Source organism: Spinacia oleracea, chromosome 3 (genome assembly GCF_020520425.1).
Source record: "Spinacia oleracea cultivar Varoflay chromosome 3, BTI_SOV_V1, whole genome shotgun sequence".
NCBI classification, from domain to species: Eukaryota; Viridiplantae; Streptophyta; class Magnoliopsida; order Caryophyllales; family Amaranthaceae; genus Spinacia; species Spinacia oleracea.
Genome location: NC_079489.1, coordinates 18,249,205 through 18,263,500, shown reverse-complemented (window position 1 = coordinate 18,263,500; position 14,296 = coordinate 18,249,205). Strand labels below are relative to the sequence as shown.

General features: G+C 36.3%; 1 protein-coding gene across 7 annotated transcripts in view; it reads right to left on the bottom strand.

Annotated features, from left to right (window-relative positions):
- Window positions 1-13,770, bottom strand: part of LOC110785409 (transcription initiation factor TFIID subunit 1) — a 29,753-nt gene extending 15,983 nt beyond the window's left edge. Inside the window, exons 1-14 of one of the 7 annotated variants that reach the window (XM_021989840.2) lie at window positions 13,527-13,770; window positions 13,017-13,387; window positions 12,185-12,332; window positions 11,477-11,539; window positions 11,341-11,392; window positions 10,530-10,868; window positions 9,446-9,558; window positions 7,107-7,275; window positions 5,695-6,769; window positions 3,370-3,572; window positions 2,966-3,203; window positions 991-1,327; window positions 617-826; window positions 397-489 (exon numbers count right to left, since the gene is read on the bottom strand). In XM_021989840.2, coding sequence (XP_021845532.1) covers window positions 397-489; window positions 617-826; window positions 991-1,327; window positions 2,966-3,203; window positions 3,370-3,572; window positions 5,695-6,769; window positions 7,107-7,275; window positions 9,446-9,558; window positions 10,530-10,868; window positions 11,341-11,392; window positions 11,477-11,539; window positions 12,185-12,331 — 3,039 coding nt within the window. In that variant the 5' untranslated portion in view covers window position 12,332; window positions 13,017-13,387; window positions 13,527-13,770. Of the gene's footprint in view, window positions 1-396; window positions 490-616; window positions 827-990; window positions 1,328-2,965; window positions 3,204-3,369; window positions 3,573-5,694; window positions 6,770-7,106; window positions 7,276-9,445; window positions 9,559-10,529; window positions 10,869-11,340; window positions 11,393-11,476; window positions 11,540-12,184; window positions 12,349-13,016 lie in introns of all 7 variants that reach the window. The other 6 variants (XM_021989843.2, XM_021989844.2, XM_021989841.2 and 3 more) reach the window with 6 other exon arrangements.
- Between the last annotated feature and the right edge of the window lie 526 nt (window positions 13,771-14,296).

The following is a 14,296-nucleotide window of genomic DNA, read 5'->3' as shown; positions in this document are numbered from 1 at the left end:
GACCAGTTTATTCTCTACCGCTGCTACATATTTTCCTCTCTTCACTGGAAAGGGATGAGAACACCGCCTAGGAATCGCCTCATTAGGGAGTAGGGAGACAAAAAATATTTCACACCTTTCTCTTCAAAGGACGTCAAATTTTAGATCTAGGGTTTCCGCAACTAAAGATCTAAGTAGCCGTGTGAAAAAGGAATACGCCGGATCTGATCCAGATTCCATACCCGCGTCAGGTCGTTTCGTGTAGACACGGGTACGTGATGAAATCTTAAGCGATTCTGGGTAACAGAGATTTTTAGTATCCTACAGTAGGATATTAGACAACTATTTCAGGCATAGATTGATATTCCAGTCAAAGGTAAGAAAATAAAATGTGAACAACGAATTGAGAAGCCTCACTGTTTCAGGTGTCACCATCCGTCTAAGCTCTTCCTCTGGTGGAATGTGGAAATTACGTCTCATAACATAATAAGACTGCCCATTTGGCCCTCTCTGGAGAATGGAAAAATACATTTTAGTAAACAAAGTACCATGAAAATCACATATCATATAAAAAAGCATAATTTAAGAGCCACTAAGGATATAATGACATGAAAATCATCAAAATTGAAAAAAGTACCTGTACATCCGCACAATGCTTCACCTTTTTCCGAAGAAAATGGTCTGCGATGTTAGGAAAATGTGCAGACAACTCATCAACGCGGATCCAAGGAAGCATTCCACGTTTTTCAGCAGTACGAAACTCACGATACATATACACCAAAAGCCTATTAATCATAAAAGTTTGAAGACCCTTGGCACCAGGAGACATAACTTCCATGTGCGGTTCCTGCAAACAACAAACAGCTAAAAAAATAAAACGAACTGGTATATTATGAAACTAAATCATTCTCCAAGCACAAGTAGATAATGGAACTAGCAAGAGAGGAAAAAATTAAGAGGATAGTGCTCATGAGAAGATAAACAGAATTCCAACACAATAAGGTAGAGCACCTGCTGACCAACAGCATGAATCTTATTGATTCGTCTAATGGATAACTTCCCCTTAGGTGATCGAACCAATAGGTAGTCAGTTGAAGCAACTTTATGAGGAAATATAGGTGCTCTATACATGTTTGTCTCAATACATGATTGACTACAACCCGGTTTTATATCTCCAAGAAAGGGGGATTTATCAGCCGGGTCAAGTGCAAGAACTGCCCCCAAACTACCATTCATATTTCGTAGTGTATCACCATTTTGATCATCTGAAGATGATTTCTGATAGTAAGTACAGAGTCTTGCACCCATTCCAACATTACCAACCAACAGAGGTCTTTCTTCACAGTACCTGCAAAATAGAAAGCTGGTCTTTAGTTCTTACCCCCCCACGCAAACATATTAATCATAGAAAAAGATGCAGCATTATACACAAGAAAAAATGGTTTGCAGTTATACTCTAATACTTTGTGCAACTTTTGGCATACTGGCAGAGTCCCACCTAAGAAGTTGCTATACCACAAGGCCCTAGTCTCAGTTCCTTTCCACCCCCCTTGTGTGCATGCATTTTATTGGGAGAGAAATAATGTTTGACTGTTCAGCGTAGCTAATTTCTGTTTAACGCAAACAAATGAAACAACAGCCTCTGCTATACAACATTAAACACCAGTTCAAAGAGCAAGCACTCTTGGACAACTGTAGCTCTACCCTCAAGGTTTCTTTCTTTCCAATTGCAAAAAGAACAGTGTTCCACAGCTTAGCACTTCAGCTGTCCAGCCTTAATCCACTTCTTCTTTTCCATGCAACATCAACATCTTTGGCTATATAAGGTTGAATCTCATCCACTTATCCCAGGAAAAGGTAAGGATCTTTAAGCCATCTTTGCCAAAAAGGGAGAACTCAAAGACAAAATAGTAATAGGTGATCAGAGAATCTTCCTCCACTTGGCACAAGCTACACCGACAATGGATGTTTCAGCCCATGATTGATGTTGCATATAATTGGTAAAGGAAACATTTCTGATGGTATGCCTATCTGTTACAACAGATTTTATAATTGTAATCTAGACTTAGCAAGATACCCATACGTACCCATTTCACAAGCAACGCGTAGCTGGTGCTATCAGCTGCTCCCTATATATACTCAAGGTTGTTGGTACTTCTAATGAAAGTTACAGATGCAACGAAGAGGAAGAAACTTATGTTAAAACCTTCTAATTAAAGTTACAGATTCAATCAAGAGGAAAAAACTTATGTTATTGTAGCTGGTTGTCGTTATTCTGGTCATTTATGATATTCCAATAGCTAGTTTCAACAATTCTTATATTTTACACTTCTTAGCTGCTTGACCAAAAAGTCAAGAAAGCAAATCATCAATTGCTTACGATTTCATCAGCCACTAATAGCCACTGGGTTGGAATAGCTGGTCCTATGGCCTTGTGGGATAAAACAGTCCAGTGGTACACAATGCTCCCATTTGGTGCAATCCAAAAGGCCAATTATTTTGTTGTTAGAATCCTTTAGAGATTAGAGAACTCCTTGTAATCTACTGATCAGGTCAAATTTTATATTACTTAATCAAAATGTCCTTATCCAAGTGAAATTAAATTTAACAACATGAAGCACCAGCCACATGAGGTTACAAGCAGAAAACTTTCAAGTAATTAGCAATCAAAATTCTCCTTTTGTGAGTGCGTTGTGGTACGTGAGCTGCTCTCATTACCAAGCCAAGTGCATTATATGGAAGAAACAGATGTAATTTCACCATGCATGCATGGCCTTATGCCAAGACCATTGTCCCATGCATAGACTTCATAAATCCTAAAGGCAGTAAACAGAAATCACTTAAAGTGTACTTTGTATATACACATGTGATAAAAGTAGTTGATAATCAAACAAGAATCAGAGATTTTTCTAGGCTAAGGTATAAATTAATGTCCTTTGAGCATGGACATAATTTTCTGAAGATATTTCTAAAGCAAGTAACTTACTCCATTAGGAAAACCTGACCATCTTTGAGTGAAAGATCAGATTTTTTCTTAAAAGCCCCAAGTGGACGCAAGGACTTGCTCTCGTTAGGAAGTTTGTGTGCAATTGGCAACAAATGTATCTTTGTACGGACAAGATGAAGCAATGAATTAGGCTGCACATTCTGTGCAGCCAGGGTCCTCTGGTCGTCAAGCTCTTTTCCCATATAGAATATTTTAATAGCTTCATTCAATTTAAAATCTGCAGAAACCCCCAAAAAAAAAAAAATACAACTCGGCATTAGCATTTCAAATTTCCAGCAACATTAATTGGATACAGATTCAGGAGCACAAGCCACCAAAAACCTCAGATAGTCCGATTCACTAAAACCTGAAACAGGCATAGATTTTGAAATTAGCTGGCTCACCGAGCTTTTTAGAAGCCTTTGCTTTTAATGAGGTAATAGTTTCTTCTGCATCCACGTTGATTTTGTTCCCTTTGCCACCCAGACTCTTCAGTATAACCCTCATAGGCCCTTGCATAGGAAGATTTTCTAGCTGTTTAGCAGCTAACTCACTGAAATTAGGATACCATGTTGCTTTTGGTCGATGAAAATTAGCAATATCCTTGCTGCAAGAGAGACGGGAAAAAACAGGTTAACAATGACTTCAAAAACTTTATGACATCAAGCACGCATAGGGAGTAAAATCAAGCATTTTCAACAGTGTGGGCTTCAACAGATGACTAATCAAGTAAAATACAGTGTGAGACATGCAGAAACAATGACCTGACATCAGAAGCAGAAATTTATGTATATACTTAAATATTGCAGACTTCAGCACCCAAAAAAATATTGATAAAGCAAATCAAGTTGTCTACTTCATTTAAGACCATGGTAACCTTCTCCGATAAAACAATTTCTTCTCAGGAAAATACACAATCTCCCTCCAATAAAAAATGTAAGTCCTTTTGGTTTTGGGACATGAAGGGGAAAGCTTGAATCACCCCGTGGTCTTGATTTGAAGGGAACACATTCAGTGTTACCCTACATTACGCTCTCTTTTGACTAGACTAAAGAATAAATCCACCACATTCCTTAATCATAAGTCTCCAACCCCCCATCCAAACCGAGCCAAAATTTACCAGTGTAGCAGTTTCTCACAATCACCTTGAACTCCTGACAGCTATTGTACCATGACCTTCCCCTCTCCCCACAACCACTACCTCCTCTATGACTAACCTCCTCATGTAATCAATCAATCAATCAGAATACCATACATCTTTATCAAGAAGCAGGTATGACAGCTGTTTGATGGGTGATGGGCCACAAATATTGTTGGAGGAGGATTGAAAGTAAAATATTACCATATCTACAGTAATGGAGAAAATTCATATGCAATGACACATGCTTCTAGAGAACGGCAGTGGTGTACATGCCTGAATATGAGGTTAGTAATGTCATATACTCATCTCATGGAGACATTTGCTTCCAACCACTCAAAGATAGTTTGCAGGGATGAAGGAAGAGAAGAAACGGAAATTAATAAAGGTTTAGGGGATTTTAGCAATCAATGTGATTCTTGGAGAGTGGCTCAAGTGACAATAGAGGCGGTGGCCACAGGATGGTGATTGTACATTGCTACGGCGGACAGCAGGAAGAGGGAGTCAATTTCAGTCTTTTATCTTATTTGAATGTATTTTACCATTATGCCTGCAGAATGGAAATCCATCACCCCACAAGAAGTGGCAGAAGCAGGACTATTTTGGGATAGTACAAATAAATAAAAAATCTCACTTTTTCTGAGGGGGGAGGGGGGGACTTCACCACTTATTTATAATTAATTTGTAAGAGTTCCATCTTTGCCTGCAAGTAGGAAGAATAAAAAATAATTTAAAATGGGTTAACCCTCCTTTCACTTGATTCCCTTTTCTCTTCAATCAAACGGCCTCTTGCATCATTTTATAAGAAGATATTTTTAATTGCGTTCTGAACTGAGATATTTTTAAACGGATTTTCACTTAAAAAACTAACACTATGAAATTAAGTTCTTATTTAACATAAAATGAGATAGGACATTATAAAGTCCAGATACTTTAAAAAGAGAGTTCATACAACGGAAGTTTCATAACCCCTCATCAAAACCCTTTCAAAGTGATATCTGATTTTCTTCAATTATTTAACTAAGTTCCATCTTTAATACTCCCTCCTATATATAAATTGTCATTTTAGCTAATTCCTTCTGGTCCAATGTGTATGTCATATTAAAACTCCCACGATATCAAATATAGCACTGTAGGTCAGTTTACAGTACCTATAAAATATTAAATGTTATTTTGCAATAACTGTGCAAAGCTATCATATGATAACTTCTTAATATGTATGGAAGTCCTAAAACACCAATAAATATGATTGGAGAGAGTATTTATGTGTCAGATTATAAAGTCCTAAAATTCATGCAAATCCCTCTTTCAATTGATGTTTCTTTCCTGGCCATTCTTTCAATGCACTTTTTAAGGTACAAATTCTTCTTTAAGTCTGACAAAAAGGTGACATCTAAGGGAAAACAGAAATTTAGTCATCACATTATACAGCAAGTCAGAGCCCAGAATCACAAAAGATTGAATAATCTGAACATTCTAACTGATGAGAAGTTTGTCAACTTAGGGGTCTAAGGCAGACACACTGCACAGCTAAGAATAAACATGAAATCAATTATAAATGACATCAGAAAAACCAAGAGAATTTTCTTACTTGCTCAGTCTAGGTTTTATAGTTTGCAGCTTCGATGCAGGGATTGAATGCAAAATTTTCACACTGTGAGCAGTTCGTTTCTTCGAAAGCGACTTTAACTGTGGTGAAGTTTTTCGTTTTGAGTAATATTTGTCATTAGCAATATTAAATCGTCCACTAGATAACATCAAATGATCAGGTATTTCGTAAACTTCAGCACCAGTGTTTCCCATTCGTGTAGTAATCACTGCCCCAGCATGAACCTGTAGATGCTCATAGTCGTTATTGTCTAAAAGTTCAAACACCATATGCTCGTCTTGAAGATCATATATTAGCTTTGGTTTCATCACTGGCTTTCCAGACTCCCATATTATATTCTTGATCCAAGATCCTTCAACTAACTCTTTGTTCTGTAACGTAAGTTGTTTAAATCGCTTCATAAAGTCAAGCTGTTCAGGCTCTTCTGATTCATTTCCCTTCCTCGTATCAGAAAGATTTGAAGACTCATTTTCCAATCTAGATTCTAATCTCAAGAGTTGAGGATGGCACAAGCTCTCTGAGCAGGCAGCACGAGCAGAATCTCTAGAACCAAATGGTTCCACGGAGAAGTTCATTAAACTACTACAACCCCCTTTATCCTTCTCATGTGGCGTAACTTTGGAGTCAGACAACTGCTCATAGGGCCTTGACATGATTTCTTTCTCTTCATGAGTAAGAGAGTCAGAATCAGGTCCAGAAAGTTCACAACTCTCTACGGTATTTGGACTCAGTGCAGGGGAGTTTCCCCAAATGATTTTATCTTCCCAGTCCTGCTGATCAAGTGAGTGAAATTCCATAGGCATGCATGACTTTCGTTCAGCAGAAAAATCAAAGGTTGAATCTTTTCTCATAGGTTCTGAACTTAGACAAGAGTCTTTCTTCTCATCATGAACAATATGCCTGTCTTCAAAATTAGAGTCATCATTCAATAATACTTCATAATGATCTTGTGTTTCTTGTAAAAGTTTACTGTCAGAAAACACTTGGCAGGTTCCTCTAAGGAATTCCTCCTCATCCTCCTCAACCATGTGTGATGCATCAAGAGTAATATACTTGTCTGAAAAGAGGAAAATATGCGCGAGTCATTGTAACACAGTAACTTCAAATGTAACATCAAATCCAGAAAAACCCACGTGCTACACAACAAGATAAACTATATTATATAATCATCATATTATTTATTGGGAAGCATAACAAGGTATGAAAGAAGCACATAGTTAATACTTCTATCCCATAGGACCAACCCCCTCCCCCCCCAACGCACACACCCACAGACATATAAATGACAGCAGAAGGGAGAGAAGGAATCATTATGAAGCCAAGGAAGAACTATCATCCCATACATAATAGTACATCAGTAATTAAATGATTAATTATAGGAAAAACAGTATTACCTTTAGGAACGGAATGCCTGTGCCCCCTCCTTCTAGCCTTTTTCAAGGGCTCACTAACACCAAAAATTTCAGAAAACTTCAAAATAACCACCCCATCTTCTACACACAAAATAGGCATCCGCGTCAAGCTTTTAGTATCAGCTGTATCATGAGAAATCACAGGTTCTTCCTGTGGAAAGTAAAACAAAATGAATCTATAGATTAGCCTATCATCTAATACTGTACTTGAAGTTCTATACCTGGAAATAAATAAAATTACGCTCTTGGAAATATCTGCATTATATGAAACCAAGAGTCAAATAAAGCATCTGGTGTACATTATTACACGCCACCACCACCATAATTCAAGCTTAGTGCTTCCAAACACAAATTAACTGACACTATAATGATATTATACTAAAAACTAGAGTAATCTCCATCAACAAGAAAGATGTAAACAGAAAAAGAAAAAAAAAAAAAAAAAAGGAAAAAGAAAAAGAAAAACTCTATAACCCCAAAACCTAAAATGAGACGCAAAAAAGGAAAAAAAAACTAAAATTATCACAAAATATTAACAACTCTTATTAATGCATTAGCTAAAAAAACCAATGCAAACTTTAACCATTAACAACTCTTATTAATGCATTAGCTAAAATTATAAAAAGTTGATATTTTGAAAATATATAACGAGACGAATCTAACAAGATCCCACATGGCTATATAATTCCTTATGTATAAATCACAAAATATTGATAAAATAGAGTGAGTGAATAGTGTAAAATTGCAAATGGTGCAATAAGATAATAACGGAGGAAGTAGTCAAGATAAGTTTCAAATTCTAAAAGTTAATTTTAGAGCCCTTTTTAAGGATAAATATGAGAAATCGAAGAACTTCTTGAGAATCCTTGGGTGGAGACAATCTTCCCCTTATCAATGAACCCCACGTGAATATTAAATTATTGGTTGACCAAAAAATAGGGATAACCAGTATGATGCCCACTAATTCAAAAAAGTGGGAAAACATTCAACCATTGTCAATTCCTATGAAATATTTTATTAAGTTAAATTTTGATGGTCATGTCATATCTCCTACTCCTGCAGCCCTGCAGGTCCTTCAGATTCTAGTGGTCAACCTATTTCTGCAAGAGCTTTTAATCCATGAAATTTTAAAAATTTGATGGCTGAAGCATCATACCGTAATGGGATCTCGTGAATTATGAATAAAAGAAGCCAAGTATAGATGAAGACAATCAAATTGATATCAACTAACGGTCCATTAAGAGATACTTGGAGCATTCGGCTTGTGTTTGATGATATGTGTTTCATGCTACACCAATTTGAAGCTATCCAAGTCCATATTTTCAAAGAAGCAAACAAAATGGATTGGTTTGCATATTAATGTCATATTCTATTAAATTAAATGCTACAAAGACTATTGCAAATAACGAATTTAAAAGGTTGTTATCGGTGATAAATTGTAGGTCTCGAAATGAATACCTCAAAGCCTTTGTAATCTTACCGTTCGTTATATTCAATAAATTAATAAACAATAAATTACGTCGTCATTTTGCAGAACAAGTGAACACCATACTCCATAGTTATCAGAAAAAGAAGCCATGTTTATAATGCTAAATAATTGATGCAGCACTAAACTGTCTATGTAACTAATTCCAAGCTCATCAGTTCCAGCAAGTGAGCTTACAGCTGTTCGGTTAGATGCTTATCCACAACCTAGTTGCTTCACTAATTTGTCGCAAACTAAAGATTCAAGCACCAAATTAAGCAGGAATAAGACCTTCAGCAAATCATTTTGAGCAGAATCAAGCTCATGATCAATAATAATTCAGCAGACTCAGCATGTGAGCGGAAAAAATAATTAGCAGCAGCTTTTTCACATAGATGTAACTAGTACAGTTTATTGTTTCCAGTTCTGTTGAAAATTTTCTTTCACAGCATCAAGACTTTGTTTAACCATTCCTTTATCTGAAATAAAATACCTATAGTCTAGAATAGCCAAGTGATGAGTAAATGACAATCAGATTCCCTTACTTAGTTAACTGAGTAATAGATGGTAGTCATTGAGCATCTGTACCAATTTGGTCATCTGCACTTTCTGCTTAATTAACTTCCAGGATTAATATAGCTAAGATGGAGTAGCAGTAACCTTAGAATATTTTACATCCTCTTTGTAATTTTCTGTCAAAAATTAAATAGCGAAAAAAATTCAAAATAGCTTAGGTATTGAGCATCAACAATAGCAATTCAAGCAATAATTAGCAATTGAACAGCCTGACTAACAAAGGAATATTTTACAATAGGAAAATAAAACACTTGAACTAAAGTGAGGTCATCACGTATACCATTTGAAATTCAGTGACACCAGTAGCAATTTCAGGCTGAACTGCACCAGGATCCATAAGTGATTCATGATAGATTTCTTGATTGACTGATGTATCATAACCAGCATTATCCACTGAAAGAGATTAGAACAGTAAGTTCCAGAAAGAAATGGATCTCATTGTGATTAAAGGAAAAGTAATGAATCGCCATCTTAAAGCATCAGGAGTCCACAACTAACATGAACAAATTCTCCTTTCTACTTATTCCAGAGAACAAACAGTTATCTTCTGGATTTCCAGTTCTCATGAATGTCAGGTCCACTATATTCCACACGAAGTTAAATGAGTAGAGATCCCAGACCTAAAGAACTAGATCCCACACAAATTTGGGACACCAACACCACCCAGGAGCCCAAAAGAACTGCAGGAATCTCTTACTTTCTTTCTCAATCTAACCATCACTTCAACGAACAACAGAGGGTATCACAACAGTTACAAGTAGTTATATTTCTGTCATGACTCATGAGGCTAGCAAATGTTTGAAAAAGGAAAACGGGGTACCACAAGCCATTATCAATAAGGCAATAAGGATTACCACACACCATCCCCGTAAGAGGCCCCTATATAGCAAATTCTTTGGAAAATCTATTTTATCTTAATTAAAAAGTTGGTGCGTGCCTAACAGGGCCTGTTGTTAGTCACTCTGCCTAACTTTTTCAGTTGTATTTTCTCTGTTGCCTGGTCAGTCCCTGTGCTAAAGGGCGCCTTGGACGGGCTTTTTAAACTAAGCTTATCTCTGGCTCAAATATTAAGAATAGTGGAATGAAAAATAGTAAGATAAAATGTGGGGTTTGAGAAAATAAAAGTACGAGAATGTTTACTTATAAAAGTAAGAGAGAATTTATTTTGAGACCATCGTTTGAGGTAAGTATGAAAAATATGAGGGAGGAGGAAATAAATAGAACTATACAAGACCAAAACTAACTTTATAAACGAGAGCAGCACATTCTATCACGTATAATTAAGTGTGCATGCCAGAGATACCAATAGATACGCTATATGACGTTTTGATTCTTGCGAGTTCCAAAAAGAAAAGAAAAAAAACCTGGTGAAGCATTTGCTTGAATCTCCAAATTGTTATCCACTAGCTCAATATTCTCATCATCCTCTGGCTTCAAAACTGGGTCTGGCACAACAGGAGTTTTAACTACAGATTCAAGGGTGACAGCATCAGATTCCTTTTCATCATCCACATCTTCATCATAATTTTCGTCATCAAAAACGAACGACTTCTGCTCCAAAGTAGCTGCTGAAACATCAGCTGTCAAATATTCTCTTTTTGGCAATAGATGATCTTCCTCGGTAGCAGTGTCTATCTCAGGACCCTCATACTGCTCATCAATATCTTCATAATCAACTGCGTCTACAGCCTTTTCATCGTAATCTGAACAGAAGCACAAGTTTCTCAATTTACAGGACACATTCAGTCCCCAGATCTCAAAACCATATGGTCAAAAGAAAAGTCCAAAGCACTGCTACTTGGGGTTATTTTAAATGAATATCAACATTTTAAAGATTATTCAATTCACTCCTTTGTAAAGAAATCAGTTGCTTTCAGATTTTCACAGTAAGACAACACTATGTTTTTGAAAGAATGTACAGCAGTACAGAATAGTATACAATGAAAAATAACAACAGGCACCTAGATCCACCATTCTGTGAACTGATCAGATCAAACTCCATAAATTGGATACATGTCTTACCAGGCCATATGCTATCCCAATTTCACAATAGATTATTGGCTACAGCTACGAACTCACACACATTCAAATCCCTTCATCTATTACCAAGAAAACAAAGACAGCTTGACCCAGTACCAAATTTATATTAAGATGAAGTTGGGATCAGTACATGACCTTCTTCAACCGCAGAAGTAGCAGCTGATGTCTGTGGGGATCTTCCTGAAAACTAGAATTGCTTGAGTATCAGAATCACGTATGAAAATATAAGGACTTTCCTTTAGATAACAAAAGGCAGAAAAGGGATTCATACATCCATGACAGTGAGAGATGGTCCCAGTTTGGTAGCCAGTGCGTCAAGATGCTCTTTTGCATCCTGCAAGAAAGTTCAATGAAAATCAACATGGGACATCTCCGGGTAAAAGATGCTATCAAGTGCCAACCAAAAACAGAAAGTAAAACACCCGTAGCTGCGAATTGTAACAAACTCCCTCTGTCCAGAATGATAAATAAATACTTCCTCCACTCCCACCCAATCCTCAGATTCCTTCCACTATGACCATCTCAATCTCACCCTAACAGCTTAACATGTCAAACAAAAATCTCAAACCAATCAACCCACGAATCATAAAAGTAAAAAAGAAATTAAAAAATCGAATATCAGGAAATTCTTGTCCAAGCTATAGATAGAGTACGTCTTTTTCAGAGTGGAAGACATGGGAGAAGCAACTTAGTCATTTCAACCATTCCTTATTTCCAAATTCTATATTTTATACACTATGTCCTTTCCATATTATCAATCAACTGTCAATCACCACCATAGAAAGCAAATATTAAAAATGCAAAAGCTAGTAAAAGACAAGCAATAAGGGAAAGTTTTCACGTATACCTATGTCAACATATCTAAATGAAAATAGTTCATGTACAAATTTAAGTAGACTATATTGCATTATTGCATCTACATAAAAATATGGAACCTTCCTTGAGAGCTTATAAACGTTAAGCGAAGCTGAAACATTACCTCATCAAGGTAATCAACTTCGAGTTCACCAGAATTGTCAACATTCCCAAACATAAATCCCAATAGCCCATTACCTCCACCAGCTTCCTCGTGTTCCTCTTCATCGTCGTCGTCAGGGAGAAATGACCCATTTCCATTGTTTTCCATCCTAACATAAACAAAACCTGAAAATTTAGGCTGAATGTTTGAAATGGCTCAACGGTATCAATAAAAGAACCTTATTTTAATAAATAAAAAAAACGAGCCTTTCGAAAACCAAAAACTACAATTATGATGTGGGTACATACCAATTAAGTAATCAACATAAAAAAAAACACCAAAACAAAGCCACAAAAAAAACCGCAGTAGCGCAGATACGGGTACAGGGACAGGAAATGGCTAATCTTCATAATCAGTCATTTCTAAGCATCTAAGCAACTTGTTTCTGCCAATCTTCAGTAATTTGTAAGCATCTAAGCAACTTGACAACTTGTAATCAGTTAATCCTTGTAAGCATAATTTCACATCAACTTCAATTTTATAGTTTCTGCCAATTTTAATAACTGAAAAGTTGACAAAATTATCAACTGAGAGGACAATGAAATTGAGATCCCCTGCTTGCTCAATAACAAATTCAACTGGGGTATTGCTTTTTAGTGTAATCATAATTTTAAAAAAAAACCTAATCAATACCCAATAATAGTTTGGCCAGATTTTTTCAGACAACCCTCATTGATTCAATGGCGACCAAGAAACCCCAAAGATTGCCGGCAGAAGTCGAGGACATAATTCTGCGCAAAATATTCTTGTATCTCTCATTGATTTAATGGAACTGGATTCCAGTATAGTTTACCTGGAATTAACTGCTGCAGGGTAGGTGCAAGATGGCCTCGTCGCTCAAGTTGTCTAACGTCCGAAGCAAACTTGCGTCCCCTTTTCTACTTCATCGTCGTTGTTGGTGGGTAGTCGAAAAGACACCGACAGAAGATATCAAATAGCTCTGGAGTTCTCAGCGAAGGCAAGGAATTGCCGTTATGATGGCAAGGGTTTTGATTGACCGGGTTTGGAATGATTTTCCGAAATGGACTTAGTATGTAATCAATCCAAGAAATTGGCGGTTTCGTATTCTAGGATTCACTTAGGTAACCCTGATATATATGTTTCCTGGTGGTATGGATGAAGCTTCTGTTAGAGACAATGCTAATCCGATGGGAGAAGAAAAACCTAATCAATGCCCAATAATAATTTGGCTTTCTTAACCAATAAAACCCAGTAAAGTAATAATTTGAGCTTGAAATTTGAGATAGAAACGAACAAATTCAACGAAAATTGAAGAAGAAAATGAGTGCAAAAGAGATCAAACCTCTTAATTTTTCTTCCCCGTGAATTTTGAAAGTGATTGAACAATATTATCACTGAAGATTACAAACTTAAACCCTAGAATTTGGGGTTTGGAAGGTGTCTGTTCGAAAGTTATTCTTTTCCGACAAATTCTGGTCGCCGGGAGGAGGTGTGCGACGTCGGTGATTGGCTGATTGCCACTGTCTCCTCGCTACCGTAATTTATCGGGTGATTTTTTTGGGAGGGAAGGGAGTTGAGAAAAGATTAGAACTGGCTTGATTATATACAGGTATTGAGGGTAATTTGGCCAACTAAATTTATAAGCAAAGTTTGGGTTTTTTTGTTTGTAATAATCCTCCGTTCCGGAAATATCGCACTGGTTAACTTTTATTTTTCCAACCATTACTTTGACTCTTAATATGTAAGTAAAAATTAAAAAAACTTAATATTTAGAAAATATATATCGATTTCAATCTAACATGATACGAATCACAAAAAATGGTCAAAGTCGTAGTGTGAATAGTGTAAAAATGAATTGTGCGATATTTTCGGAATGGAGGAAGTATATTATTACAGTTAGAGCATCTTCAATGGTAAGTTAATTGTTAAATTAGTTTGTCATGTAAATTAAGATTTTAAGCTAATTTATTTTTTAGCTAGTTTATATTCCAATGGCAAGCTAATTTACCAAACTAACTTGATATTAAATTAGGTTCACTTTTCAATTAATCATTTACTTTAAACTTTATTTTAATTAAAAACTTGCAATCCAATTGGGCAGATTTTTCTAAG